A 27125-nucleotide genomic window follows, 5' to 3' on the forward strand; every position below is an offset into this window, starting at 1 on the left:
CTCGTGACTTTTTCTTTGATGAAGTGCCGATCAATTTCAACATGCTTTGTTCGTTCATGCTGGACTGGATTATGAGCTATACTAATGGCAGCCTTGTTATCACAATTTAAGGAAAGTTTCCCCTTTTCAAACATTCTCAATTCCTCTAGTAGCTTTTGTAACCACAAAAGTTCACAGACACCTTGGGCCACAACTTTATATTTTTCCTCTGCACTTGATCTATCAACTACACTTTGCTTCTTGCTTTTCTAAGTAACCAAGTTTCCTCCTAGAGTTTATAATAGAGATCCAGCCCAATCCGCGTCTGTTAAGGCTTCTAATTAGAGGTGACCATGTTTGGAGAAAAGCAGACATTTTCTGAGAGCAGACTTCTGATGCTGTAAAATGTGAAAGACAACTTGCATATGAGGGTCTCGGGGATCATGCATGAACTGACTCACCGGGTTGACTACTGAATAGGCTATGTTTGGTCTAGTGTGAGAGAGATAAACGAGTCTTTCAACCAGTCTTTGATATCTTTCTTTATCAACTGACTCTTCAATTCCACTTTGTAACTTGTGATAGCTTTTAATAGGTGATTCTGTCGGTTTGCAACATGTCATACCAGTTCGTTTCAAGAGATCAAGAATATACTTACTTTGAGAAATAAAGATTCCTCTTTTTGATCTAGCAACCTCAATTCCCAAGGAGTACTGCAATTTTCCTAGATTCTTGATTTTTTTTTTTTGGCAATCTGCTAGGCAAGCGCCTAGGGCTAATTTTTTATTAATGAAAGAAAAGAAAAATACAACAATTAGGAACAGTACAAATAAGGGGGACAATAGCACCGGTATTGTTACCCATATGCCTTGGCTATATAATCACTCCTCTGCGCCTCACATTGCCTTATGGTGGCAGCCTCATGTAGAGGATTCATGGTGTAGCTGCCGGCAAAGTCTCACGAGGGCATATAATCTCATAGTCGTGTGGATATTTTTCCAAAGGCATAGTACCAAGGCAACTCAAACCGGGCTAAACCTTACCCTACTAATCCTATTGAGGCAGAGAAAAGGCCTCACCTACTAGCACGCATGTAAAAAATAAGAACCGGAGAGTACCAAATATTCAATGATCATCACAGAGTTTATAACATACTCTGTGATGATATTACAAATGAGAATACTAATAAAGTGGTATAATAGACTGAAGTACCAATTTGGTTCATGTCCCTTCTTTTGCAAACTTGTAAAATCTTCAATTTGTAATTCTTTGTTGTTTTCCTTAACCGTGTTCAAAATGTATTCAAAAATCATCCTTTCTTTTTTGAACGGTTGGACCTCGTTGATGTAGTTGGGGCAACCTGCTTTTGTTTGGCAACTCTCATTGGAGGTCGCCTAACATTTAAAAAATCACTAACCTTGTCGTCCCAACTATTTTTCCTTGTATGAGATTTCCTATTTTTTCCGCTATGCATAGGTGATAAATCACCTTTTCTTGCTGCATGTGCGCGACATTTTTTCAAAACTGCATCTTCTTCTCCTTCCTCGTACATATCTCTACCCACAGATACTGGATCTGGCATGTCTTGTAAAAATTCTTGTGCCATCAAACCATTTCCATCTTGTCTGTTAACCATAGTTGCCTTGTTTTGACTTTGTTTTGTGCCTTTCACCTGGTTGCTGGTCCAATCCCCACGCCCAGTGCTACCAACTTGATTTGTATTTAGAGAATTTAGGGGCTTAGAACTTACCATTGCATCAAGTAGCTTTTTGTCCTCCATCGTGATAACAGGTGCCCTTATAGATAACTGTTGCTATCCAGCAGTTGAAGAAGTTACTGCTGCTCCTGCATTGTTTTCGTTCTGCTGCTGCAATGCATCAAGCAACTTTCCATCCTGCAAAGTGATAGCTGGTGGCGTTGTATCCTGCTGCTGCTGTCCACCAGTTGGAAGTGTGACTATAGCTCCTGAGGTGTTTTCATTCAGCTGCTGCTGCCCATACTTTCGACCAGCTGGCTGGTTACTAGGTGTGGCTGCATTTTGAACTATGTTTCCAGCTACTGCATCCTTGACTTTTAGAGCAGCAACTGGAGAGTACCTGGGAATGAAAGCTGGAGCGTTGAGATTCAACATGCTTTTATGGCTCGTGTTTGGTATACCATCTGGTTTAGGCAGTGTTATTGAATCAAGTTCTTCACCTGCACTCTCCTGATCAACCTCATGATCTGCCTCTTCAGATGAGTATCCAGCAAAATCAACACCACAATCTTCTTCATCATCATACTCACGCTGGTCATCCCAGAGCTTGGATTTAATTGCCATCGCCTTTTGCGCATCAACAGGAACAATGTCCTTCGACACAATAAGTCGACCACCTGTGTTCTTGGCAAGTTGTTGTTTGCTACTACCTGGATATTGTAGTTGGCAAATTTTTGGGGTTGTGTTCATCATCATAGCTGCCACGACATTGTTTACCATTTTATCAAGCTCCGAATTGGAAATATGTAGCGTTGGCGTATCTGCAGCATGAATTTGACTTGTCTCACCATTGTGATTACCACCAGATGCGATCTCAAGGCGAACACTGTCCGCTTCATTTTTCTGCTCCTTTTCACTACCTGTAAAATTAGTTTTTCCAGCATCTGGTCGTATCTCGTACCCCATCTGTTGTTCCTCATTAACATGCTCACCCTCATTCACCAAAGCATCGAAAGAGTTCGAAACTCCAATAGCCTTTGATGGTACAATCTGATTTTGAAGCATTGGAGTTTGCTTCTTGCTAGGTGATTTGTTCACCACTTTCCAGTTGTTACTCTTTGTAGTACCTACTGCCCCTACACCTATTTTATCTTGCCCCGCAGAAATTTGATGACCATGTGCCAAAACATTTTTTCCTCGATCAACATCGGCATGCATTGCACCAGCAGTGACTAGGTGCATTCTTGTAGAGATAGTGGAGGCGTGAACATGTTTGGATTGTTTAGGCAGCCCCTTGTCCAATTTTAACACCTCATCTAGTGGCACGATAGGAGCTGAAGCATGTGTTGTATTTGAATTGTCAATAACCCCAGCAACAGAAGTCATAACCCCTTCATTAAAGAGCCCAGCACCTGCCTTCAAACTTGTAGCATCTGCACTTCTCACAACATCAACATCTTCAAGTTCCTGCTCCTCATCTTGCACTGCAGTATCTATTAACTGAGTTGTTTTTTCAGTTAGATCAACATGTGCAGCAGTAGCTTTAATAACCCCAGCAGTAGGACGATTACCAGTTGCATTCAATGCAACATTAGCCTCCAATTGTGAACCTACAGTAGTTGATCGTCTTTCAGCTTTGTCAACTTGTCCTATCAATGTTACTGCTGCATTATTCTTGGCAAACATTGTTCGAACAGCTGCAGCTAAAGCACTGTCATTCATCATCCCAGGTACAAACGCTGAACCTTTAGAAGTTCCAGGTAAAGCTTGATCAACCACAGTATTTTTTGCAGCCTTCAAGTCCTGAGCAACTCTAGCAAGGGCTTCAGCAACTGGGACAATTGCACTAGAAACAGGATTACGCCCCATATGCCTTGTAGATACAACTGTTACATGTGCTGTCTTGATCAAATTTCAGCGTGTTCATGAGTCCTTTGAGGAGCTCTTAACACCTTTGTAGCATCTGTATGGTTAATGTGATCTCCAACAGTTCGATCACCATCATTTAAGGCCCTCCTCTCATTCAAAAACTGACGCACCTCTAGCAGAAGAAGAAGACTTCTCTGTATTTTTTGTGTATTTTACGTCTCACCTCAAACAGGTCTTTATACAAAAGTCCTACAAGTATTCTAGGAAAGAAAAAGAGAGAGAATAATGATAGAATGTTCAATTAAGCTAATTATGCTACAATCTTCCTACAATCAAGCTATTGATTAAAATATGATTCTTCTCCTACAATTAAGCTGGTCAACAGATGGATTTAGTGGCTTATCTGAAAAAATTAGTGAATATTTTCTCTTTTCGGTGCAGGACCTATTTACTAGCCATCATTTTTGTTTTGCATTTTTCCTTCTGCATTTTATGTTCCTATTTTTCCTATGATCTCTGTGGTGAAACTAATATTCTCTCCTTTTTGTTTTTCTTATTATCTTGAGCCGAGGGTCTTCCGCAAACAGCCTCTCTACTCCTTCGGGGTATGGGTAAGGTCTGCGTACATACTACCCTCTCCAGACCCCACTTGTGGGATTTATTGGGTTGTTGTTTAGAAGGGTTTTGGGACAAATTGGGAGAGCATGTCGTGAATTGTTGTTTTGTTTTGTCCCTTTTGTTTTTTGGGTTTACAAGGGAACTACAAGGGAATTGTAGTTCTACAAGGTAGTGGTTAGACTGATTATGTTGTATGGGGCAGAGTGTTGGCCAATAAAAAAGTCCCATGTCCAGCAGATGAAAGTAGCGGAAATGAGGATGTTGAGATGGATGTGTGGACATACTAGGTTGGATAAAATTAGGTATGAAGTTATTCGGGATAAGGCGGGAGTGGCCCCTGCGGAGGCAAAGATGTGTGAGACAAGGTTGAGATGGTTCGGGCATGTTAAGAGGAAAAGCACAAATGCCCCAGTCAGGAGATGTGAGAGGTTTGCCTTGGGAGGTGAGAGAAGGGGTAGAGGTAGGCCAAAGAAGTCTTGGGGAGAGGTGATCAGGCGGGACAAGGAGCAGCTCGAGCTGACCGATGACATGACCTTAGATAAAATGGTGTGGAGGTTGAAGATTAGGGTTGAAGGTTAGTAGGTAGTCGTGCGTTTCCCTTTGTCTTCTCTAGTTCGATAGTATTAGTGCTAGTATGGTACCTTTTTTTTCCTTCGTTTGCTATATTCGCATGTCTTGTTCCGTTACTACTTGCCATCGGTAATTTCGTAGTTTACTAGCAGTACTTTGTTCATATTCTCGTGTGCTGTCTTGGATTTATTTCTCTAAATATACTATCTTGCTATTACTTGTTATCGGTACCCCTTTCATATTCTATGTTGCTATCTTCGATTTAGTTTTCTAATTACTTGTCTTGCTATTACTTGATATCAAGGCTTACTTCACCTTCTTTAGCCGAGGGTCTATCGGAAACGGTCTCCCTGCCTTTCCAGGGTAGGGGTAAGGCACATCCTACCCTCCCCAGATCCCACTTGTGGGATTATATTGGGTTGTTGTTGTTGTTGTTTGCGTGGAGGATTGACAACGTGTGCATCTTGTAATAAGAAATGGACTTTGAGCCTAACTCAACCTCAAAAGCTAGCTCATGGGGCGAGTATTACCCAAGACCATATAAGGAGACAATAACCTATCTCCTCCATTATTGTGGACACTTAAAATGAAAATTTCTATTATCTACAGATAATTTTTTGCTTTGTTGGAGGTTTTGGTGACTTAACTTGTTGCATCTAGCACTCAAGGGAGTGACCTAGTGGTCAATGAAGTGGTGAGAACTATGAGGTTTCTGGTTCAAATTCCTGTAGAGGCAAAAACACTAGGTGATTTTTTCTTATCTATCAAGCCTTGGTGGACAGAATTACCAGGTACTTGTTGCTGGTGGGAGGTGGCAGGTATTGGGTGGAATTAGTCGAGGTGCACGAAAGCTGGTCCTAGCTAATAACAGAGAAGAGAACATCTAGCTATTTTGGGATGCACATATGAATATTGTGGTTCTTTGCTATTACATGTGTCATTTGCGCCCGTTACCTTAATATATTGTTTGCTACTTGTTGCTTTATCTCCACTGTTCCTTGAGCCGAGGGTCTATCGGGAACAACCTCTCTATCTTTATAAGGTAGGGGTAAGATCTGCGTACACACTACCCTCCCCTGACTCCATTTATGGAAACACACTGGGTTTGTTGTTGTTGATGTACATATCGAATGAGCAGCTTATGCTTTTTCCATGAAAAACAAAGCTTAGTATGAATACTCTCTAATAACGAGTGAGGAAGTTAGGACCATTTCATCTATTATTGCTCATAATTTACTCTGAACCCAAAAAGCTGCTACTCTTGCCATTATATCCGGATGGCTTTTTATGTATTGGTTAACAATTTGCCCTTTTCTATTTGGTTGTACTCTATTATATCGTGTGAGCATTCTAGCCACTCTTGCCTTTAAACAGCTAATTTAATGTTGAAGCACCTTTTTATGGAGCTCTTATCCTATGAGATCGTCTTAGGTATTCCATCGCTTACGGCTTAGCATAATTTGTTTTTTTTTTGAATAAAATAACAAATTTTATTATTGCTATGGACAAGAAAAACATGCCCGTATACAAGAGGTATACCAAAAAGTAGAAAACTTTACAAAAAGAGATGGTTTTCAACGAACGACTCCCAATCATCTATTCACATGAATCTTATGGGTGCACCAAAAAGAAATAAGGGATAAAAGAGTACTTCTCAACTGAACAAAATTTATCTCGACACCCTCAAAAACTCTCCTATTTCTTTCCCTACAAACGACCCTCAAAAGAGCCAGCGGTGCAAACTTCCACGCCCTGCTTCTCCTTCTTCTACCATAATTCCAATTGAACGTCACATCTTTTACCATGCCTGACATCACCCAAGATAAACCAAACCAATTTAGTATCTCCCACCATAACCTCAATGCAATTGAACAATGACTAAGGAGTAATCAACACCTTCCCCGAACCCTTACACATGAAGCACCAACTGACATAAGCAATCTTCCTCTTCCTCAGGTTCTCAGCCGTCAAGATTACTCTTCTTGCTGCTAACCAAGTGAAAAAGCATACCTTTCTCGGAGCCTTCAGTATCCTAATCGAACTATTCGGAAAAGCGACCTCCTTCCTATTCTGAAGCTTTCCATAATAAGATTTAACTGAGAACACAGCATTATTCCCCAAACCCCACCTCCATGCATCGTGATTATCCTGTTGTGGACTTTGTTTATGATGTAACTCAATCAGGCTTTGGAACTCCCCCACCTCCCATCCTGAAAGTTTCTCTTATATCTCAAGTCCCAAAACACTAACTCCATCCTGTATCCTTCTGGCACGTTGGACTGTCATCTCCTTCTGGCATGATATTCTGTAAAACGTTAGGAAACGTACTGCTCAAAGTGTTGTCCCACACTACCTTTGTCCCCAAAACTAACCCTCCTTCCATTCCCAACCTGAAAAGATACATTTTCAGTAAACTTTTCCCATCCCTTCAATATGTTTCTCCACAACCCGCAACCATAAAGCATAGTGACTTTCTCTGTCCTCCATCCCCCTTCCAACACCCCGCATTTACCCGCTATCACCTCCCTCGGTCCCTCCAAAAAGCATTTTCCTCTGTCTCGAATCTCCATGACCACTTGCCTAGTAAAGCCTTATTGAACACCCTTAGATCTTTAACCCAAGACCACTAACACTTGGAGAGGTGTCTCCCGCCTCACCAAGTGAAACTTCCTTGCTCCATCTGACAAATCCGATAGAACATTTCCTTGAAGTCTTCCAACTCTCCGGTGATACTAGCCTGGTGCCTACAACATGGACATAAAATATGTGGAAATGCTCGATAATGTGCTCGTAAGTACTTCCTTTCGTCCTTTGGACACGCATCTTTTCTGCTAACCAGCGAGCCTCTTCCCAGCCCTTTCTCTAGTACCGGGTTCCAACCTGTTTGATCCTTATGTGAAGCACCTAGTGGCAAGCCAAGGTAGAGAGTGGGAAGCGCCCCGATTTTGCCATTCAAAACCTGTGCTGAATCTGCTACATCCTCCAACACTTTTGAGGTTGATCTTTAGGCCTACACAACCTGAAACCATGTTAGCACCTGTCCCAAGTGTTCCAGTTGATCCCTGTCAGCATCACAAAAAACCAAGGTGTTATCTGCAAACAAAAGACGTGAAACCTTGATGCTGCTATTTCCCCCAACTGCACCAGTGAAGCCCGTCAATAATCCCCCACCACAGCTCTATGCATCATTCTGCTCAATGCCTCTATAACAAGAATGCGAAGCATAGGAGATAATTTGATTATCAAAGCTACTACGACCCATTCGCTCAATCTTGAATAGTGCGGTCAATTAGGATCTCCCATATCAGATCAACTGAATGTTTTGGTGGTTACTTGATAATATTAATCTACACCTAATTGTCCATTGGATTTGACTATCATTGTTGGAAGATGAGGAATAACGACATTCTCGGCTCTGATATTTGAAATAGATGCTTCTATTTGCTTCGTTGAGTTTTTGTGTTTTCATATGAACTGATTCTTGGGTAAAAACATATGCAGGCTGAGCTTTTTGATAAGTTCCTTCATGGATCAACCTTAGAGGAATGCTATTCAGTAGTTGCTTCAGTTGCGGATCGGTGGCTTGACCTGCTTGATGTAAGTGAAGATTTATCCGAGTAAACTGTTGTGATGTTCTTAATTTCAAGCCTGCCATGTATAACTACAACTTATTATATGCAAATGCGATCATAGTGGCATTTGTTAAAATTTATCATAGTTGCAGTTATAAGTCTATTGTTTCTCCAGAATCAAGGCAATGATATTGCGGACAGCGAGTTGCTTGATTATATATCTGAATCAAGCACAATGAGCAAGTCTCTAGCCGATTATGGTGAGCAAAAGTCATGTGCAGTAACCACAGCAAAAAGGCTTGCTGATTTTCTGGGGGATGCAATGGTCAAAGATAAAGGATTGCGTTGTCAGTATATTGTTGCATGTGAGCCAAAGGTATACCTGTTTGATCTTAGTTTGGTAGTTCCCCTCTTGTATTCAAAGCTATCAACTTGTGTTTCCTCATCAATTATGAAATCAAGTAATGAAGATATTGTCATGACTTTTATTTGGTGTTGGCTTTTACGTTCACCGTATACTGTGAAGGGAAATGGAAACACATCCAGGAAGTTGCTGCGGAAAGGCGAGTAAAAATCAGAAAGGGCTGCTCGGCTATGTTCTTTATCAAAGATGGAATACTTTGCTCTTAGCTTCATTATTCTTATCTCATTTGGATGAAGTCCTGTTAAGATGTCTCTAACTTCCGAAATAGTTCTTTTGGACAAGTTGTAGTCAATTCATATTATAATCCTCGTCTTGGCAAGAAAATATGCTACGAAATGCCCCTTCTGAAACGCTAAAAAATTCTTTCCCTCTAGGTGTTCCATGACAGTGATAGCTAGCTTTCTGTATTCATCTATAAATTTGTCATGTTTCTTCATTTGACATCATCAAGCGATTGACTTCCATTTACTGGAACCTTTGTTATCTGAAGCTGTACTGGTTTATCATAACTTGAAATCCTTACTAAGGGCCAATAGCTGGCTCATATAACATTTTTTGGATTGTTGACATAAGTTGTTGGTTCAAGAGCAAAACTCTACTACAAGAGTAAATTTCTCTGCGGACATGCTTGGTTTCTTGAGCTTATTTACATGCCATTTTTGCTACTTCACTTGCTTATAGATATTCCTCAGCTTTCTTGTTAGCTCCTCTATAGTGCATCATTCACAAACTGGATGTTCTGATACTATTCTTTCCCTGGTGGTGATGTTTCTACACTTTGGAATAAGTTTGTCCAATGTGAATATTGGGGGAACAGGAAGAAATTTTTAAAACTAGGGCCACTAAAGGTTATATTGATATGATAGATTATCCTAAAATTGGAAGAAATTAAAAGGCATGTTGTATTTTGAAGGCATTCCTATCATTTCTGTTTGAAAAGGTAGTTCATGCATGCAGTTGACTCCCGGATTGAGGGTAAACTGGCTTTGAAGAGATAGAGAACCTACCCTATAATTTTTTTTTTGTACTGTGATGTCTCTTACTTGCCATAAATTTGGCTAATCTGCTTCTTCAGTTAATTTTACGGTTGTCTTATATGTGCAGGGAACCCCAGTAAGTGAACGTGCTATTCCTGTTGCAATATTTGAAACTAATGCTGGTAAAGTTTTGTATTAACTTGCTAGAATTTATCTTTTACCTTACACAAGAGCATTGTTTGCTTATACATTTGGCTATTCAGAGATCATGAGGTTCTATGTCAAAAAGTGGTGCAAAATATCATCAGAAGTTGGAATACGTTCCATTATTGATTGGTCTTATTACAAGCAACGACTTAGTTCAGCAATCCAGAAGATTATCACAATTCCTGCTGCAATGCAGAAGGTATGTGTTATCTGTCTAATCTTATGTAAGATGTGGACATTTGCAACTTCCATTACATAATTCTGGATCTTTCAGGTTTCAAACCCTGTGCCAAGGGTGGTTCATCCTGATTGGCTGCATAAGAAGGTTCGTGAAAAAGAAGACAGATTTCGCCAACGAAAATTAAATGATATCTTCAGCTCAGTGAACAGAGATGATGCAGTGCCCAAGTAAAAATTCTAAAAATCAGCAAAATATTGAAGACCTGGAAGACTTTAGACACAGCGGTAAATCGTCTATTTTTAGTCCGAGGCCTGTTGTACATCGTTATGGAGTCAACAAAGAACATCCGGTGAACACTAGTGATCAAGTGGACAATCAACAACAAAGTGGTCATGCTAGCAGTCCATGCAAGATGTTACCTTCACAAGAAATTGCTGCTGTGGAAGATATTGACAGGAATGTAGATTATCATGGATGGCTACAGCAAAAAAAGAGAAGATGGAAAGAGATTCGTGAGGAAAGGAAACGCCGAAGGTATGCTTATCTCTATAAGAAGGAATAGTTTTCCAAAATGTAGCATATTTATTGCAATTACTGATATAAAAATCAAGCATAGGAAGTAAGGCAATTTCTATATACCACGATGTGTCAACTGTCAAACTATGCGCGGAAGAAAACTAATGCAGCAGCCCAATAATTATAGTTACTAGACTAGCCTAAAAAGGAGATTTCATTGGGCATTAGAATTGGGCTTCATGGGATAGGACTGCTACCTGAGAACGGTTCACCATAAAGGCTGTTGAAACTGCACATGCTACCAGTAACTGGTTCTAATTCATTCTGGTTTGATGGGACAAAGTGCAGGGCTGTTGCTGATGACCATGCTGCCCCTCATTAGAAACGTCCTTTTTATTTATGCCTGCATGAGAATAAAATGTGTTTTACTTTCCTTTTCCTCATAAAGCTCATAAGTTGGGATTGTTTTTGTAAGGTAAGGAAAGATAAGTAGAATGATGGTGTTTGACAAGTTGGCAACTATCAGAATGAAAACTTGAATTATCCTCATCTTCAATATGTATAAGTGACATACCTTAGTAGAAGAAATAAGGGTGGCCAAGCCTATAGTGCCAAAACATAAATTCATCTTTATCTAGAAAGAAATACTTCCAGAAGTTTGAGTAGGTCCATTCCAAAGATACATCAACATCCAAGTAGTGGAGTTGGTCAGTGTGTCTAGTGTTTTATTGTCTTCCCCAAAGTTGCATCGTAGAATTTGCAGCGAGAAGGGGAGAATTTGGTCATACTATATGAATGTCTTGAGATTTTGCTAACAAAGAACAATTTTCAAGAAGTTTAGGAACATATAAACCAAATGCAGCGTTAAGGTGTCAGAAACAATAATTAAACCTTTTCCTGCAATAGAAGCTAAGGATCGATTTGTTTGCAAATGTTAGAATGACAGAATAAGAAGTGTAAGTAAAAAAAATAATGTGAAAGGCAAGTCACGTGATCGCCAGCACCTGAATCTACTATTGAAAGTGCAGGGTCAGGTAACATCTAGAGCAAGAGAGCAAGAAGAATCAGGACTTACTGGAATTGACCAAGAAATCTATACACATTCTCTAATTGTTCCAAAATGAATAACACTTTTAGACATAATGGAAGATTGAGATTTTGAATTAAAAAATAAATATACCATCCTTACAAGTTTCCTCTGCTAATGACTAATCTAATGCAGATGAAAAAATAGAATATAGATGCAATCGCCCAAGCAAAAATACATTGTCGGCTGTATTTTTGGTGTAAAAGAAGTATTTCGGAAAATCTGGAACAATGTTTAAACTTTGTAGAGGAGTTAGATGATATGAATTTAGGGGATTTGGAATTAGTTGATATGTAGAAGTTCTTTTTGTAATCCAGCTGGATTGTACGCTTCTGTACCATCTTGGTACTTCTATTAATAAAATTTTACCTTGTAAAAAAAACATTGTCGGCTAAATAATGTTCGCCAGAATAATGCTCGGGATAGTACTCAGAATAGTAAACCAGAATAGTGTAATATAGTCACTAGAAAGGATGTGGTGACAGAAATCTGATAGTCATAGAAAAACAAAATTAAGTGGAAAAGAATTCTACAGGCACTAGAAAGAGCAGGGACAGAGTTTTGACAAGGTCCCTGGAACACAGAGAGAATTGGGGTTATTTCTTCATAGTGCTTTGGTACCATGAGAACATACCATAAGAATAGAGTACAACTACAACAAAACAATTACTATGCCTCAGTCCCATAGAGTATGAGAAAGAAATTTTCTCAATTGATGACTCGGTTAAATATGAAGGAAGAATGACCTCTATTTTTGGCTGGAGGAAGCCTCTTACCTACATCATTTCATAACATTACATTTCTCACAGGTCACACCTAGTGCAGTTACCTCCTTGTGCAAACAATAAGGAATATCACATCGCTGCACAACTTTCATTATTGTTGTCTTGGACTCTAATAAATATCTCCTTAAATACACTCAAATAAGTCAAATCAGGCACAACATATATTCAGATTCAAATATTTCAACATCTCTATTTCAATTGAACTCTCTGTGGTGCATCACTGCTTGTTCTTATGATGAGGTACTTGGTGTTTGTTAGGTTGGATACCTCAAGGACAGTAAACCATGTTAATGGCAGTACTGAATTGTCTCATCACATGGTAAACCACAAACGCCAGGGTAGAACTGGGGTTAATTCCTACTTTGAGCGACATGAATTAGCTCTCACACGAAGTCACTGGCAGGTGATGTTGCTCATATGATTTTAATGAGCATTCTGCTGAATCCATTTCTTCCATTGGTGCTTATGTAATTTGCTTTTCCTTCAGATAGTTCAGCTTGAACCTACTTCACAGCATGGACAGTTTTTTGCATGGGTAGTTGTGGAAGGAGTCATGCACAAAATTTCAGTAACTATCCCCAGAGTGTTTTACCTCAACTCCAAAGCTCCTATAACAGAGGAATTTCCTGGAAGACGTGTCACCAAGATTCTTCCTCATGGACGCCATAGCTACAATTTAATTGAGGTACATTGATCATAATCAGTTCTGGTCATCTTTTAATATGCTTGGCTGCAAAGGTTCTAGGTTCTCTCATTGCACTTTTGCTGTTTTGTACTAGGTTATTATTGATGAGGATCAATTCAAGTCAGAGAGCAAAAAGCTAGCAGCTCACCTTGCTGATCCAGAAGTGGAGGTTAGCATGCCTTTTGCCGAAAGTTCTGTGTTATTCATAAACCTGAACATGCTTGCATGCATGTTCTTCAGTCGTAAATGGCAATCACAAATGTAAACAGAATTTTACTTTTGATGTCAAGCTCTTTTATATGATACAACAGTCAACATGTGTTTTTCGTTCTATTTTCTTTTAAAAATTGGATCCATTGTATACTAATCTACTGTTAATAATGGTTTTGATTGGGCAATTGCACATACATGTTATTCTCTGGAATAATGTTCTTGAATTTCCTGCTCTTGATGTTTCTTTTGCCTTTCTATATTCAAAAACTTGAAATCTGTAGCTTGAGATTTTGTTATGCATGACCTAGTTTTACTTCATATTGTTTTGTATTTGTCTTACGCTTTTATTAAGAGGATGTACTGAAAACCGGAATATAATGAATTGACAATAAAAAGAGTGTGGGTATAGATCCAATTCAAAATATGTATATTGATAAACTTGAAACATCATAATTACCCCCCAAAAAGAACTTGAAACATCATACTTTTTTTCTTGAATCTCCTTAATTTAAGTGCAACACAGCCCGAATAGATGACCTGTAGAATGAACTAGTAACGTAATGGGCAATATCTGAATATGAAAGCTAAGACAAAATTGTCAGATCGGTTTGTTTGTTATTGACCCCCCGCCCCCCGCCCTAAGCCGAGAGTCTTTCTTTGCCTTCTTAAAGGCAGGGGTAAGGACTGCGTACATTCTACCCTCCCCAGACCCCACTTATGGGATTATACTGGGTGGTTGTTGTTGTTGTTGAAAGCTAAGACAAAATTCCTAAATCCAAGTGCATTTGCACTTTAATAGAATTTTAAATACTGTGCCAAGTCTGGTGTTAATTGGTACAATATGGTCTCAAATATTTATTTTTTCTTGGTACCAATTTATTTCTATAAAATTAGATTTAAGTATGGAAAATCATAGATCTCAAGAAAATAAGTCATGAAATATCAATACTATATGTTATGGGAAGTCTTTACACTAATTAACCCCCACACCCCCAAAAAAGATGTGAAGTCTTCCATTACTCTATACTTAATTTATGAATTGTATATCATTAATTTGACATTTCTTTAAGTGCAAAACAAAAAATATAGTTGTGTAATTTTTCCTTACATCGGTGAAAGAGATAAAAAATCAAAATCAAAAGATCGTTAAGACAGATGTTTTCACCAAGACCAAATAAAAGATTACAAAGTAAAGAATGAAGAACTTCAAATTTTCATTTTCTTTTAACCAGCGCCATCTCTGTACCTGAGATGTCTATGATGTATTTGGTCCTAATAGAGCACCAGGTTTTGTAGAACCAATAAATGGATTTGCTTTTGGCTGTTGAAATAGGATGATATATTTTTTGATAACCGAGAAATTCCAGAGGGAAAGTGGTGCAAGGTTCGTAACTTGGCGGATAATGGGCCTGCCCTTCTAACCTTCTTCACTTAAATACCGGGCTTTTATCCGTGGCAGGTTTTGAACCTGTAATGTGAGCCTATCCTACATCAGGAGTTGCTCTCTTACCACTAGACCAAAACCCTGGGGGCAAAATAGGATAATATTACCAGCTTAGTTATTTTTCATTTTCATGGAGAACATTCCCTTTTAGTACATTCTACCCTCCCCAGACCCCACTTATGGGATTATACTGGGTGGTTGTTGTTGTTGTTGAAAGCTAAGACAAAATTCCTAAATCCAAGTGCATTTGCACTTTAATAGAATTTTAAATACTGTGCCAAGTCTGGTGTTAATTGGTACAATATGGTCTCAAATATTTATTTTTTCTTGGTACCAATTTATTTCTATAAAATTAGATTTAAGTATGGAAAATCATAGATCTCAAGAAAATAAGTCATGAAATATCAATACTATATGTTATGGGAAGTCTTTACACTAATTAACCCCCACACCCCCAAAAAAGATGTGAAGTCTTCCATTACTCTATACTTAATTTATGAATTGTATATCATTAATTTGACATTTCTTTAAGTGCAAAACAAAAAATATAGTTGTGTAATTTTTCCTTACATCGGTGAAAGAGATAAAAAATCAAAATCAAAAGATCGTTAAGACAGATGTTTTCACCAAGACCAAATAAAAGATTACAAAGTAAAGAATGAAGAACTTCAAATTTTCATTTTCTTTTAACCAGCGCCATCTCTGTACCTGAGATGTCTATGATGTATTTGGTCCTAATAGAGCACCAGGTTTTGTAGAACCAATAAATGGATTTGCTTTTGGCTGTTGAAATAGGATGATATATTTTTTGATAACCGAGAAATTCCAGAGGGAAAGTGGTGCAAGGTTCGTAACTTGGCGGATAATGGGCCTGCCCTTCTAACCTTCTTCACTTAAATACCGGGCTTTTATCCGTGGCAGGTTTTGAACCTGTAATGTGAGCCTATCCTACATCAGGAGTTGCTCTCTTACCACTAGACCAAAACCCTGGGGGCAAAATAGGATAATATTACCAGCTTAGTTATTTTTCATTTTCATGGAGAACATTCCCTTTTATCTTCTTCCTATTTGTCAACAAAACTTCCTTTTTCTAGATGAGGAGAAGATCCCATGTAAATTATCTTTACTAGTAACATAATTTTAAGTTGTTACTAGATGAGAACCATGAATGGTAGTAGCACAATACTTTATGCAGAGACAGTCTTTTCGTGGACAAAACATGCATGCAATATAAAAGGGTGGATCTTCCCCTTTGTTTATATCAGCCTTAATACCTGAGTAGTAATTCCCAAGGTGTAGATATACTTCCACTTTCATCGGGTTTCTAAGGTTTACTATTTATTTTTTCCTATGCACTCTAATTTTCAGTCAGCAAAGAGTGTGTGTGTGTGTGAATATAAACCCTATATGTCAGATTTATATGTTTCATATTGTGACACGTTTTGCTGAAAAAGCATTTCTCTTTAACTCTTACTCTTATGGTTGAACGTTGAATATCTGTCTATAAATGCTGCGACATGGCTTACGAGATTGTTTTATCAGGGAATATATGAAACAAAGGTTCCATTGGAGTTCAGTGCTATTCTCCAGCTGGGTTGTGTTTGTAAAGTTGATAAAGCAGCTAAAAAAAGGAATCCACAAGATGGTTGGAGTTTGAGCGAGCTGCATATGAAGACAACCACTGAGTGCCCATATTTGGATCAGTCAATTACTTTCTTCTACTTATATCACAGGCAAGTTAGGGTCCCCTTTCATTCTAGTATATACCTGCTAAAAACTACAGCTACACATTTCCATTTCAAGTTTGATATTTTACGTGCTTATGATGAATCATGATACATTATGTTTAATTCAACGTGCATGGTAAAGACTTGTTCTATAGAGGAAGCATGTTGGTGGGTGACACTGTCTTATGAGGATAAGATTGAACAGTTCTGTTTCACCAAAAGTAAATCTTTGAATATATTTTCACTTGACTGTAAAAAAAAAAAAATTCTCTCCACGTATTAAAAAGATCCTCTTTGCATATTATTCTGATAGTAAGCATCCGGGTTCCAAATCCCAAATTCTGAGGTAGTCCTGTAAATCTCAAACTTAAACTAAAATTACCCGTGGTTGACTGTTGGTACTCTATAGACATGATTACTCGTTAACTACCAGGTAAAACCCATTCACTTGCCAAACTCTTTCCTGCTAAGAATACAGCAAGCTAATAGTGCTCTAATATATAAATATTGCTCGGAAGTACCAAAATCATTGATGTCCAAATTTGTCTGCATTAATCTACTTGGGTTCTAAGGTGCTGCCTTACTTTGCTCACTTCTGATGTAAATTACTTGGGTATTACTTACGGCTTATCTATTTGGCTTGTTTGTTGGATTGATTATCCCGTTTCTTAGTCAGACCACATTGGATGTTAGGGGATAAGGATTTCAACTGCAAGCATGAAAATAGAGTTGATTTGCTTCGTTTTTGGTGGGATTGTATTTTGCCTGTCATTGTAATTTATTTTGTTTAATGTTTGCTCATTCAGTTTTCTCTGAATATTGCAAGTCCTAGTGGGATTTGTCATTTGGTGCAATATATGCTAATTGTTTTGGCCTAACTTTTGCCTTCTCTTCTATCTATCAAAGATACCTTTTGGATCCAAGGATGCAATTACTTACATGTCTTTTTCCATTGATCATTGTCTTTTTGGCTAGCTGGCATTTACCTCATCACTAGGAGTTTAAATATAGTAGGGTAGCCTATTCTTTTCTCCTGTGGGGAAAAAGAGGAATCCTTGTATTGCTCCTCAAATTAATGGCATCTAAGTGGTTGTTTCATTTTGAAGATTAAGATGTTTGAATGTGAATATCTATCTAATTATTAAGATATTATCTCTAAATCTGAATACTTCTTAGTTAAGATAGTTTGTTTTCTCAGCATTTGAATGTGCGTATTTATCTTATTTAAAAATTAGTAAATATAAAATGCAGTGCCACCAGCTAATAATGCACTGCGTGGTGCTTACCATTAATAAACCGATTGTTTCTTCTTCTGGAGAGGATTTTTGTTATCAGTGAGCCACCAGCTAATAATGCACTGCCAGATGCTCCCCATTCACTTCTAACCTCAAAAAAGCTTCTAAAGTGTTCCCATACTGCAACTGAGGGGACTATCAATAACACATTACTCCATTGTCTCACATGTAGTGGCATTTTCCAAAAAGACGACCCAATACCTATTCTGTCTAAACAAACTTGAAACTAGTTCAACCAAAACTAAATCCATACACCCTCATTTGCTTTTGGAAGAGAAACCAAACCCAGTTCTTCCCGAACATCCTCCCAAAAAAACCCAAAACTAATTCAACCAAAACTAAATCCAAACACTCACATCTATACATTTGTGGTTCAAAATAGGACCCTTGTTCTCCCAAATCTAAACCAAATATCCACGCCTTTTCTAATTCAAATGCTACATAATCAGAGCCTTAACATTTTACTTTAAATAACCAACTCTAGAATTTTCCCGTAGGTGTAAGCAAACATGCAGTTCATCGCTGGTATTAATAAAGGGGTTTGCTAGAATGATATTAATTGTTCTCACTTCAACTGCAGGCATGTTGCTTTTTCTGAAATCCAATATCCATTTTCGCCACCAATTTTGTATCATCTAGATTTGGTCACACCAATGTTTAAGTCTGCATATGTATAGATCGTGCTAGTTATTAAGAATTAACATTTGATATATGAATTACATTTCAGCTTGTTCGATGGACGAGCCATTTATGTGGGATATTTTCCTTCGTCCAAGATGATACATGTTGTGGTTGTTAATCCATTTCAAAACAAAGAATTATCACCACACATTCTTGAAAAACATTATTATGAAGCTTGCCAAACATTGTCTGGTCAGCCTATCACACAAAAGGAAGGTATTAGTTTTAAGGTAAGGTCATTGTTCTTTCAAAATAACATTCAATTAATAATGTCTTTGCTTTGAATTTTGATCTCATTTTTATCCTTTTTGTATTTTGGCTCCTATTTAGGTGGATTATATCAGGCACATCAAGGAAGCGGAGAGGATTCTACAGAGAATAATAAATGAGCATAGGTTAATTTCCATTATCTTAATCCTTATCGTTTTTATTTTTCAGTCTGTGGGCTGATAATGTAAAGTTTCTTCAGCCTAAACAATGTTCCACAGAATCTTCTAGAATCCTTAATGGCCTGCTTGTGCATAGGTTGAACCATCTCTCATACTGCATTATATTGTTTTTGATAAGAAAATGGATGTTGGCCGTAACTCAACCCCAAAAGGTAGTTCATGAGGTGATGATTACCTAAAACCATACAAGAAGACCACAACCCATTCCCTCAACCAATACGGGATACTCTAACAACTCCCATGCTCATGACCGGACATCTGAAGCATGAATAACATATTATCTGGGCCCAACTTTGAGTAAACCATGAACAGAGGTGGGTCTTGCTCCGATACCATGTTAAGCAAATAGATCCTGGGCTTAACTCAAGCCCAAAAGTTAGCTAATGAGGTAAAAATTGCCCAATACCATATAAGGAGACACCAATCCATCCTTTCAACCAATGTTGGACGCCCTAACAGGTGCAAGCTACTTTACTGGGAGGAGAACTATTTCCCTTTACTGAACATATTGAATTTGATTAGCTTGTTTTTGGCTATTTATCACCCAATTCCTCACTGGTAAACATGTTTATGAACTTAGCAGGAACAATAAGAACACACTACCATGAGTGAGTGAGTGAGCTGGGAGGAGAATTATTTCCCTTTACTGAACATATTGAATTTGATTAGCTTGTTTTTGGCTATTTATCACCCAATTCCTCATTGGTAAACATGTTTATGAACTTAGCAGGAACAATAAGAACACACTACCATGAGTGAGTGAGTGAGCTGGGAGGAGAATTAAGGGAGGGAGGGTGTACTTCTTTGGATGTTGATGGCATCTCAAGACTAATGACATATTTTTGGAATTATAGAAGTTTGTGTTTCTCTTTGTGTTTTCCTATCTTAAAAGTGTGGGTGTGGGTATGGGATCCGTAGCAGATCTGGTCAAACAATTTGGGTACTTTGACCCACGACGACAAAAAAATTCGGGATGAGATACAATTTGATTCCCGAAATAAGAACCAAAACTAGGGTAAATTTGAAGAAAATAGCATATCTTGTTTAGGAAATCAATCCTTTACTTATCTCCAACTTGAGAATAAAAAAAATCCACACTTTACAAGTTATACATTCGTATTCCATAAAATTTCTCATAATTTAGAGATATTTTTATTTTTTGGAATTATTTTTAGCCAGATCCCCGCACCCGTATCCATACTAGGATCCGTATCCCCGAATCTTATAATTTATATCTCGAAGGATCCGACCTCTAGATCCGCACCCGTGTGGGACACCCGCACCCCTGTCCTAGCAACTTAGCTTAAAAGTATTGAACTCAAATCTTCAGTTCAGCTTTTCTAGAGCATTTTGTTTATATTTAGTTTCATACCATTTTGTAAGCTTCTCATGTTAATTGAATTGGTTGACATACAGGCATCATGGGCCTGCAGTTGCCATGATTGAGTGCCCGAATGCCCATTCGCTGAAGTCTGGTATACGAGCTTTGGATGATTTTCCTTGCATCAGTATCCCTTGTAATGCGCGGGATAGCCAATATCAGGTTCAACTACTGCTGATAGTGCCTGATTAAGAAGGAGAAAGTGCTTTGTTTTTCTTAACTATATTCAATGAAACAATGAAAAATTCTCCTTTTCAGGCACTAGGCTGGCAAAATGTTGCAGCAAAGATTGGAATGCAGCGATGTGTTACATCCTCCCAGTGGTTAAATGAAAGGATCACTCTCTCAAGATATGCCCATGTAATTTCTTTCTTACTGTCTCCTTGCCAGTATGGCCTAATCAAAAAAGTTCTGAACGTTAACGTTTCCAATTGCCTCATTCTGCAGGTTCCCATAGGGAATTTTGATGTTGATTGGCTCATGCATACAGCAGATATCTTCTTTTCTAGAGCACTGCGTGATCAGCAACAGGTTGTCTCATTTATATTGCATGCTATTTCTTTACTTGATGACGAGTTTAATCTTTCTGATTATATATAGTGCTAAGATATCCACCTTCATTACTAGTTTTTTTAATTTCAGTTGCCTATGTTTCTCTCATCTTGTACTTTTGCTAGCATGAATTTTGATTGAAACTCTCAGCAACTTTAAGTTTTCTATATGCATCATAAATATCTTTTCTAGATATCCTTTACAGGATTATATAAATTTTGTTGATTCTCACAGGTCTTGTGGATATCTGATAATGGCATCCCTGACTTGGGAGGCGTAAATGATGAAGTATCATCTTTTATGGATGAGGTCAGCTTTACATATCAACTTATTTCATGATAATATCTGCTTTGTTTATTTTTCTCACTGGTTATAGAAGAGAATTTCTAGCGTTCTGCCATTTTCCTTGAGCACATTTTAAGCTATCTTGTGCTTTCTGAAAGCAGGTCAATCAACCGGTTCTTACTTACCCGGGTGCATATAGAAAAGTTACTGTTGAGCTGAAGGTCTACATTTCCACCAGTTTTCATCCAGTTACTTCTTTCCATTATATGTCTTGGCAAAAATAACCAATACACAAAGGTAATCCTATTACGACTTTTAGAAAATTCTTCTTATGTCTGCTATTGTCTTCAGATTCATCATCTGGCTGTTGATGCTCTTCTGAAAAGCAACCAAGTAAACGAAATGGAAGGAGGCACTTTGTTTGGATTGGACCAGGACTTGAACTCTACCACGAATTTTACTAATGATAATTACTGCTTTGACGCAACGACCTCCTGTGCACCTGCATTTCGTGTACTCAAACAGTTGATCCAGAGGTGCCTTACGGATGCAGTAACATCAGGAAACATATTTGCTGATGCAATGCTGCAACATTTGTATCGATGGCTCTGCAGGTTGTAACAGCCTTGCTTCTTTCACCTCTGTTTTCAGTCGTATTTGATTGCTAATGCTACATCTGTTCTCTAACTATTACAGCCCCCGGTCTAGACTGCATGACCCAGCTCTCCACAGTATGCTTCACAAGGTAATTTTTGTAATTAACAAACTTCTGGAAGTCAAGATGCATGACATTCCTTCTTGTTACTAGTACTGGGAGAATCTTTTCTCCAACTCCTAAACAAATGCCTTACAGAAAATGTAAGACACTCATGAGATCTATTTCCCTAGAATGTGTTCCTGCATGATGATTCATTCACATGTAGTTTCTCCATTTCTTTGCACTCATCAAAACTGTTGTTTTAATATTTTCATAATTGGCAGGTTATGCAAAAGATGTTTGCATTGCTTGTGGCTGAACTCCGAAAATTGGGTGCTGCTATTGTGTTTGCCAGCTTCTCAAAAATTATAATTGACACTGGAAAGTCAGATGTATCTGCAGCCAAAGCCTACTGTGATAGTGTTATTAAAACAGTACAAAATAGGTCAGTCTATCTCTTGAATCTGAAGATTTTTCCTCCAACACATTTAGTTACTTTTGGCTTTCTCCCCTTATTCTTGTGTATCTGCAGAGAATTGTTTGAGTGGATTGAACTTGAGCCCTTGCAGTTTTGGCACTCATTGCTTTTCATGGATCAGGTTAGCTATTGTAGTTTACTTTTCTTTTTCTTGTTATTAATATTTTGGCTCTGTTATCTTTTCCTTCATTTCTCCAAGGAACAGATTTATGCATATGAAATCACAATAATATCCTTTTGATATGTATAAGTCAATGCTGATACATGCTTTACAAATTTTGGATTACTATTAGAACTGCTCATGTTCTGAATCTCTTGCTGTAACTTAATGGTTGTCAAATTTCCCTTCAGATCAAGAATTTCCCTGAATCCCTGTTTTTGAGTTTATGGTGATGAATTTGATGCCTAGAAATCTCTTGACAGTAGTTTTATGCTAACTATTAATGCCCTAGCCAGGCTTCTTTATGATGGGAAATGACTTGGTATTTTTTTTCCAACCCAAATGAATGTTATATATGACTGCCCACGTGTAATTAGGATTGGAAAGAGTTGGGTTGCTCGCCTCATGGAGTATTTATTATTCTGGGTAAAGAGGTTGAAAGCTCATGCTCATTTAATGGTTCTGACAACAGATATTTTCTTTCTTTGCTCATTTGTTTAATTTCTATGTCTTACCATTTCCCTTTTATGATAGTACAATTATGGGGGAATACAAGCTAGACTTAGTGATGGGCCTTTAGAAGTTAATTCAGAACCAGGTGAAGAAAGCGTGTGCGGTGAATCACAAGTCGACATTGTGTCAAGCTGGAACATTGCAGAAAATTTACCTAAGGCAACTCAGGTATTTCCCGCAGCTAGTAATTATACTGGAATTTTGCTTTCGTTACATGAAGCTGCAACAAGGTACAAGTGGGCCTACCATTGTTAAAACTGTCAATTAACTTGGATGCACCTTAGTGCCACAATATACAGTTGATCCTCGGGTGTCCTTGATAAGGTGTTCTGCCTTATGAATCTCTGCTGGACTTTCATGCAGGATCACTTCATTTTGATTGTTTCGGAATTTATGTATATTCCATGGAAATTCGCACAAGAACAAGCTACACATCGAGCATCTAGTAGCATTGGTGATTTATGTACACCATCAATCACTGCTGCACTTGCTGAAACATTTGATTTGCAAATGGCGGAAGATCTAAAGAAGAAGGTATCTGCTATGACTCATTTGTAGGCATCCTTTATAATTTCGATTTTGTGCTTGGTTCTTTAAAGCATGAGAACTAAACTTCAGAAAATTCTGCCTGCAGATCCGAACTTACTTCACTGACAAACTTCTGAAAATTGTTTGTGACCCTAATTTACAAATGAAAGTGATGAACAACTCCCAGAAGACTCAGGAGACATCAGATGCAAACTCACAATCTTATAGCCATGTCCAGAAGGGGGATCCAGCTTTAGAGTTCATTAAGCATGTCTGTGCAGTTTTGGCCCTTGACCAGAATGTGCAGCATGAAGTTCTGGTATTAAATGTTTTCAAGCTTTCCTTTTCTTTCTAATGAAAGAAATATGCACTAGTGATACCTATGCATCATTTGCTAAAAAGACTGACCCGTCTCTTGTCTATCCAGCCTCCTTGGGCTTTTAATTAATGTGTTCTGGCTCTTAATGCTTGTTATTTAGGCTTGTAAGCACCTATGCATTGATATCGTGACAAACCTGCCAAAATTAGTTGAGTTATTCTCTTTTAGCAACGACACAAAACTTCCAAGGCTCCTATGTTTTAGTCTGTGTGCTTGGTGCCTTCTTCTTGTCCCTTTTCCCCCTTCTGTTGCCCCCAAAATGAATTTTTTTAAAATGCGAAGGACCTATTCTCATTTACCTCTGCTTTCATTGGTTATAACTTAAGTTGCTCGGACTCGAGTGTGGGCATCCGATACGGGCACGGATCCGACTGTCGGATTCGGCAAAAGCTAAATTTTAAGATTTGGGGCTGCGGATCCAGGTATGGATACAGATGCGGGGATTCGGCTAAAATATTCAAAATTATAAAAAATAGAGCTACAAAGAGAAAAAGAAAGCCACTAAAGGCCTTCCACCAACTCTCCATCTATATCGCTACTACTGTCTACAGAAGTCTTAACTCAAAACACGACCCTTTGAATTCTTGGTTTTTCTAAAACACAAAGCAACAGATATAATACAAAAGTACTACAATATTGAAGGTATGCCATTTCCCATGTATTAAATCTGTTTTATTTTTAATTTTGAGAAATCAAAATCTCAATTTGCCCCCAAAATTTGTCGATGGACTCAGGTCAAAGTATCCGAAGGTAGTTGACCGAATCCGGGACGTATCCTGCACCCGCTCCCTTCCCGTGTCGAGACGGGTGCGGCACCAAAAACGAAGAGTCAGCGCAACTTATGTTATAACTAGTAGAAATGATTTTTGTCTTGCATCATGCTGTCTCTACTTCTGTCTGATGGCTTTTTTCTAGTTTCTCTTTCACTGAATACATCATCTTTCCTTCTCAATAAACCAGTGTGTTTTGCTAATGTTTTGATCTGCTATTTTGTTGGCTCCTTAGAACTTAGAGATTCTGATTTGAAAAACTATGATCACTTTGGCGCATCATATCATGCTAGATTATTTAGTGATATCCATTGAAATGTGGAGCGCTAAAATAGATTGTAATGGTGTGTTAATTATGGGGCTAAACCGCTAAACATAAGTTGGATATTCACTAGTATGATTCTTCAGCAAGAATAACATTTCATTGCAGCATGCCGTTGATAAGTTCTCATTACTTTCCTTTGTGCAGATCATGAGGAGAAATCTATTAAAACTTGTTCGTGTTAGGGAATTCGCTCCAGAAGCAGAATTTCACGGTCTCTCTATGTCGTATACCCTTCCAAATGTCATTTGCAGGTAAATGTAGGGTAAATAGGTGTTACTTTTGTCTGAAATGAGAAAGGATGGCAGTATCCGCCACTACTGGAACTTTGTCTACTGGATATTAGTTGGTTGTAGGGGTGGCAAAATGGTTAAAAGAAAATAGTTAACCACCCATATTATCGACTAAAAAATGGGTTGGATAATGAACTTTTTAAAAACGGGTCAAATATGGATAAGAACCATATTAGCCATTTAGAAAATGGATAACCAATGGGTCTAACTTTTACATTTGTAAAGCCTCAAATTGGGGGTTCCTCGGGTTAGGGAGATTAAGAATTCTCCCAAAGTGATCATATGCAAGAATTCATGGATAATATGGTTACCCATATTATTCGCCGGTTAACCCATTTTTTACCCGTATTAAATATGTGTTGGGTCGGATAATTTATCCGTTTTTTCATTACCCGTTTTCGACCCTAACCATATCTGACCCGACCAGCCCGTTTGCCACTCCTAGTTGGTTGTCTACTATAGAATCTTCAGGATATTAGTTGGTTTCTTATTTCCATTATCTGTTACTTTCAGTTACTGCAACGACTGCAGAGACCTTGACCTGTGTCGAGACAGAGCTTTGATTTATCAGGAGTGGCGTTGTGCTGTGCCCCAATGTGGGCAACCTTATGATCGTGAAGCAACGGAAAATGCTCTTATTCAAATTGTGCGGCAGAGAGAGAGGCTATACCATCTTCAAGATCTGGTATGCCTAAAATGCCACCAGATTAAAGCTGCACATTTAGCAGACCACTGTACTTGTGCCGGGTCATTTAGCTGCAAGGAAGGTGTCTCGGAGTTCCGCAATAAAATGCAAGTCTTCTTCAACATAGCTGTAAATCAAAAGTTTCAATTACTCCAAGAGTGCACTTCTTGGATTTTGGAAGCCAGATAACCACAGCCTACAGGTATCAGATAGTTTCACCTCATTATCAGCGATAAATTGTTTGTGATCTCAACATTTGCTGGCTGTTCTGCATGGTGCAAGGGTGCCTCATGGTGTCCAAAACAAGATGTGATTTTTATTGATAGACATAATGTCGCAGAGTATTCTAGGAGTCCATGACATGGGAGCTGACCGGTTTTAGAAATTCAGCTGTCTACATGGGTTCGGTAATTTGGGCTGGATAGTCAAAAGCTGGTATAATGCCCCCGAGGACTGCTAGCACTGGAGAAGTGCCAGTTACCTCAACAGCTGCTCCCTTTTTCGGAGAGGAAAGATGGATAAGTAAATGTTGCATCCAATATCCCATACCAGATTTGCTGGTTTGGTGGAAAATTGACGACTATATACAGAGCATACATATAATTGCTTATTTGGAGGCACCAATTCGTCATCTTTTACAAGAGTTCCGTATCACGCTCTAGAAATGATGCATTCTGCATTTATGTTACAAGAGTTAAGCTGTATATATTCGTATTGCAAGAGTAGTGAAATGTAAATAGTCATCCTTTTTCGAAGCTTGTTGTGAAGCGTACATCACTCATGGGGATTATTTATGTAGTTATGAGAATAATGATTTGAATCTCAAACTTTGCACTTGACAAGGAACCAGCGGTATCTTAGTTTAGCTAGATATGCCTTCGATTGAAGTTGATTACAGAATGAACTACTGAGTAGTGGAAGAAATACTATTGAAACATAAACTTTGTAATTTAACACTTATGTTTCTTTATCTCCTTTTTCCCTCTGCCTAAGGGGATGTATGTACTTTTCTGCTTTACTGAACCAAACTTGCTATTTATTGATAAAAGGGAAAATGCACAAGCATCCCCAACCTATGATCGAAATCTCAAATACAGACTTTTCCTT

At 38.3% G+C, this 27125-nt stretch overlaps 1 protein-coding gene across 1 annotated transcript in view; it reads left to right on the plus strand.

The window, feature by feature from the left end:
• LOC107775468 (DNA polymerase epsilon catalytic subunit A) overlaps positions 1-27041 on the plus strand; it is a 50322-nt gene extending 23281 nt beyond the window's left edge. The window contains 26 exon segments of the mRNA XM_075237189.1: positions 8234-8329; positions 8480-8680; positions 9833-9887; positions 9969-10111; positions 10187-10320; positions 10322-10627; positions 12740-12884; positions 12969-13166; positions 13261-13335; positions 16366-16556; positions 18573-18756; positions 18857-18921; positions 20392-20518; positions 20615-20716; positions 20804-20887; positions 21143-21217; positions 21355-21414; positions 21545-21807; positions 21890-21938; positions 22175-22335; positions 22423-22489; positions 23063-23209; positions 23405-23575; positions 23676-23888; positions 25188-25294; positions 25847-27041. Of these exon segments, the coding sequence (XP_075093290.1) occupies positions 8234-8329; positions 8480-8680; positions 9833-9887; positions 9969-10111; positions 10187-10320; positions 10322-10627; positions 12740-12884; positions 12969-13166; positions 13261-13335; positions 16366-16556; positions 18573-18756; positions 18857-18921; positions 20392-20518; positions 20615-20716; positions 20804-20887; positions 21143-21217; positions 21355-21414; positions 21545-21807; positions 21890-21938; positions 22175-22335; positions 22423-22489; positions 23063-23209; positions 23405-23575; positions 23676-23888; positions 25188-25294; positions 25847-26207 (3780 nt within the window). The 3' untranslated portion in view covers positions 26208-27041.
• The last annotated feature ends 84 nt before the right edge of the window (positions 27042-27125 follow it).

The sequence above is a fragment of the Nicotiana tabacum genome, chromosome 18, assembly GCF_000715075.1.
Source record: "Nicotiana tabacum cultivar K326 chromosome 18, ASM71507v2, whole genome shotgun sequence".
NCBI lineage: Eukaryota > Viridiplantae > Streptophyta > Magnoliopsida > Solanales > Solanaceae > Nicotiana > Nicotiana tabacum.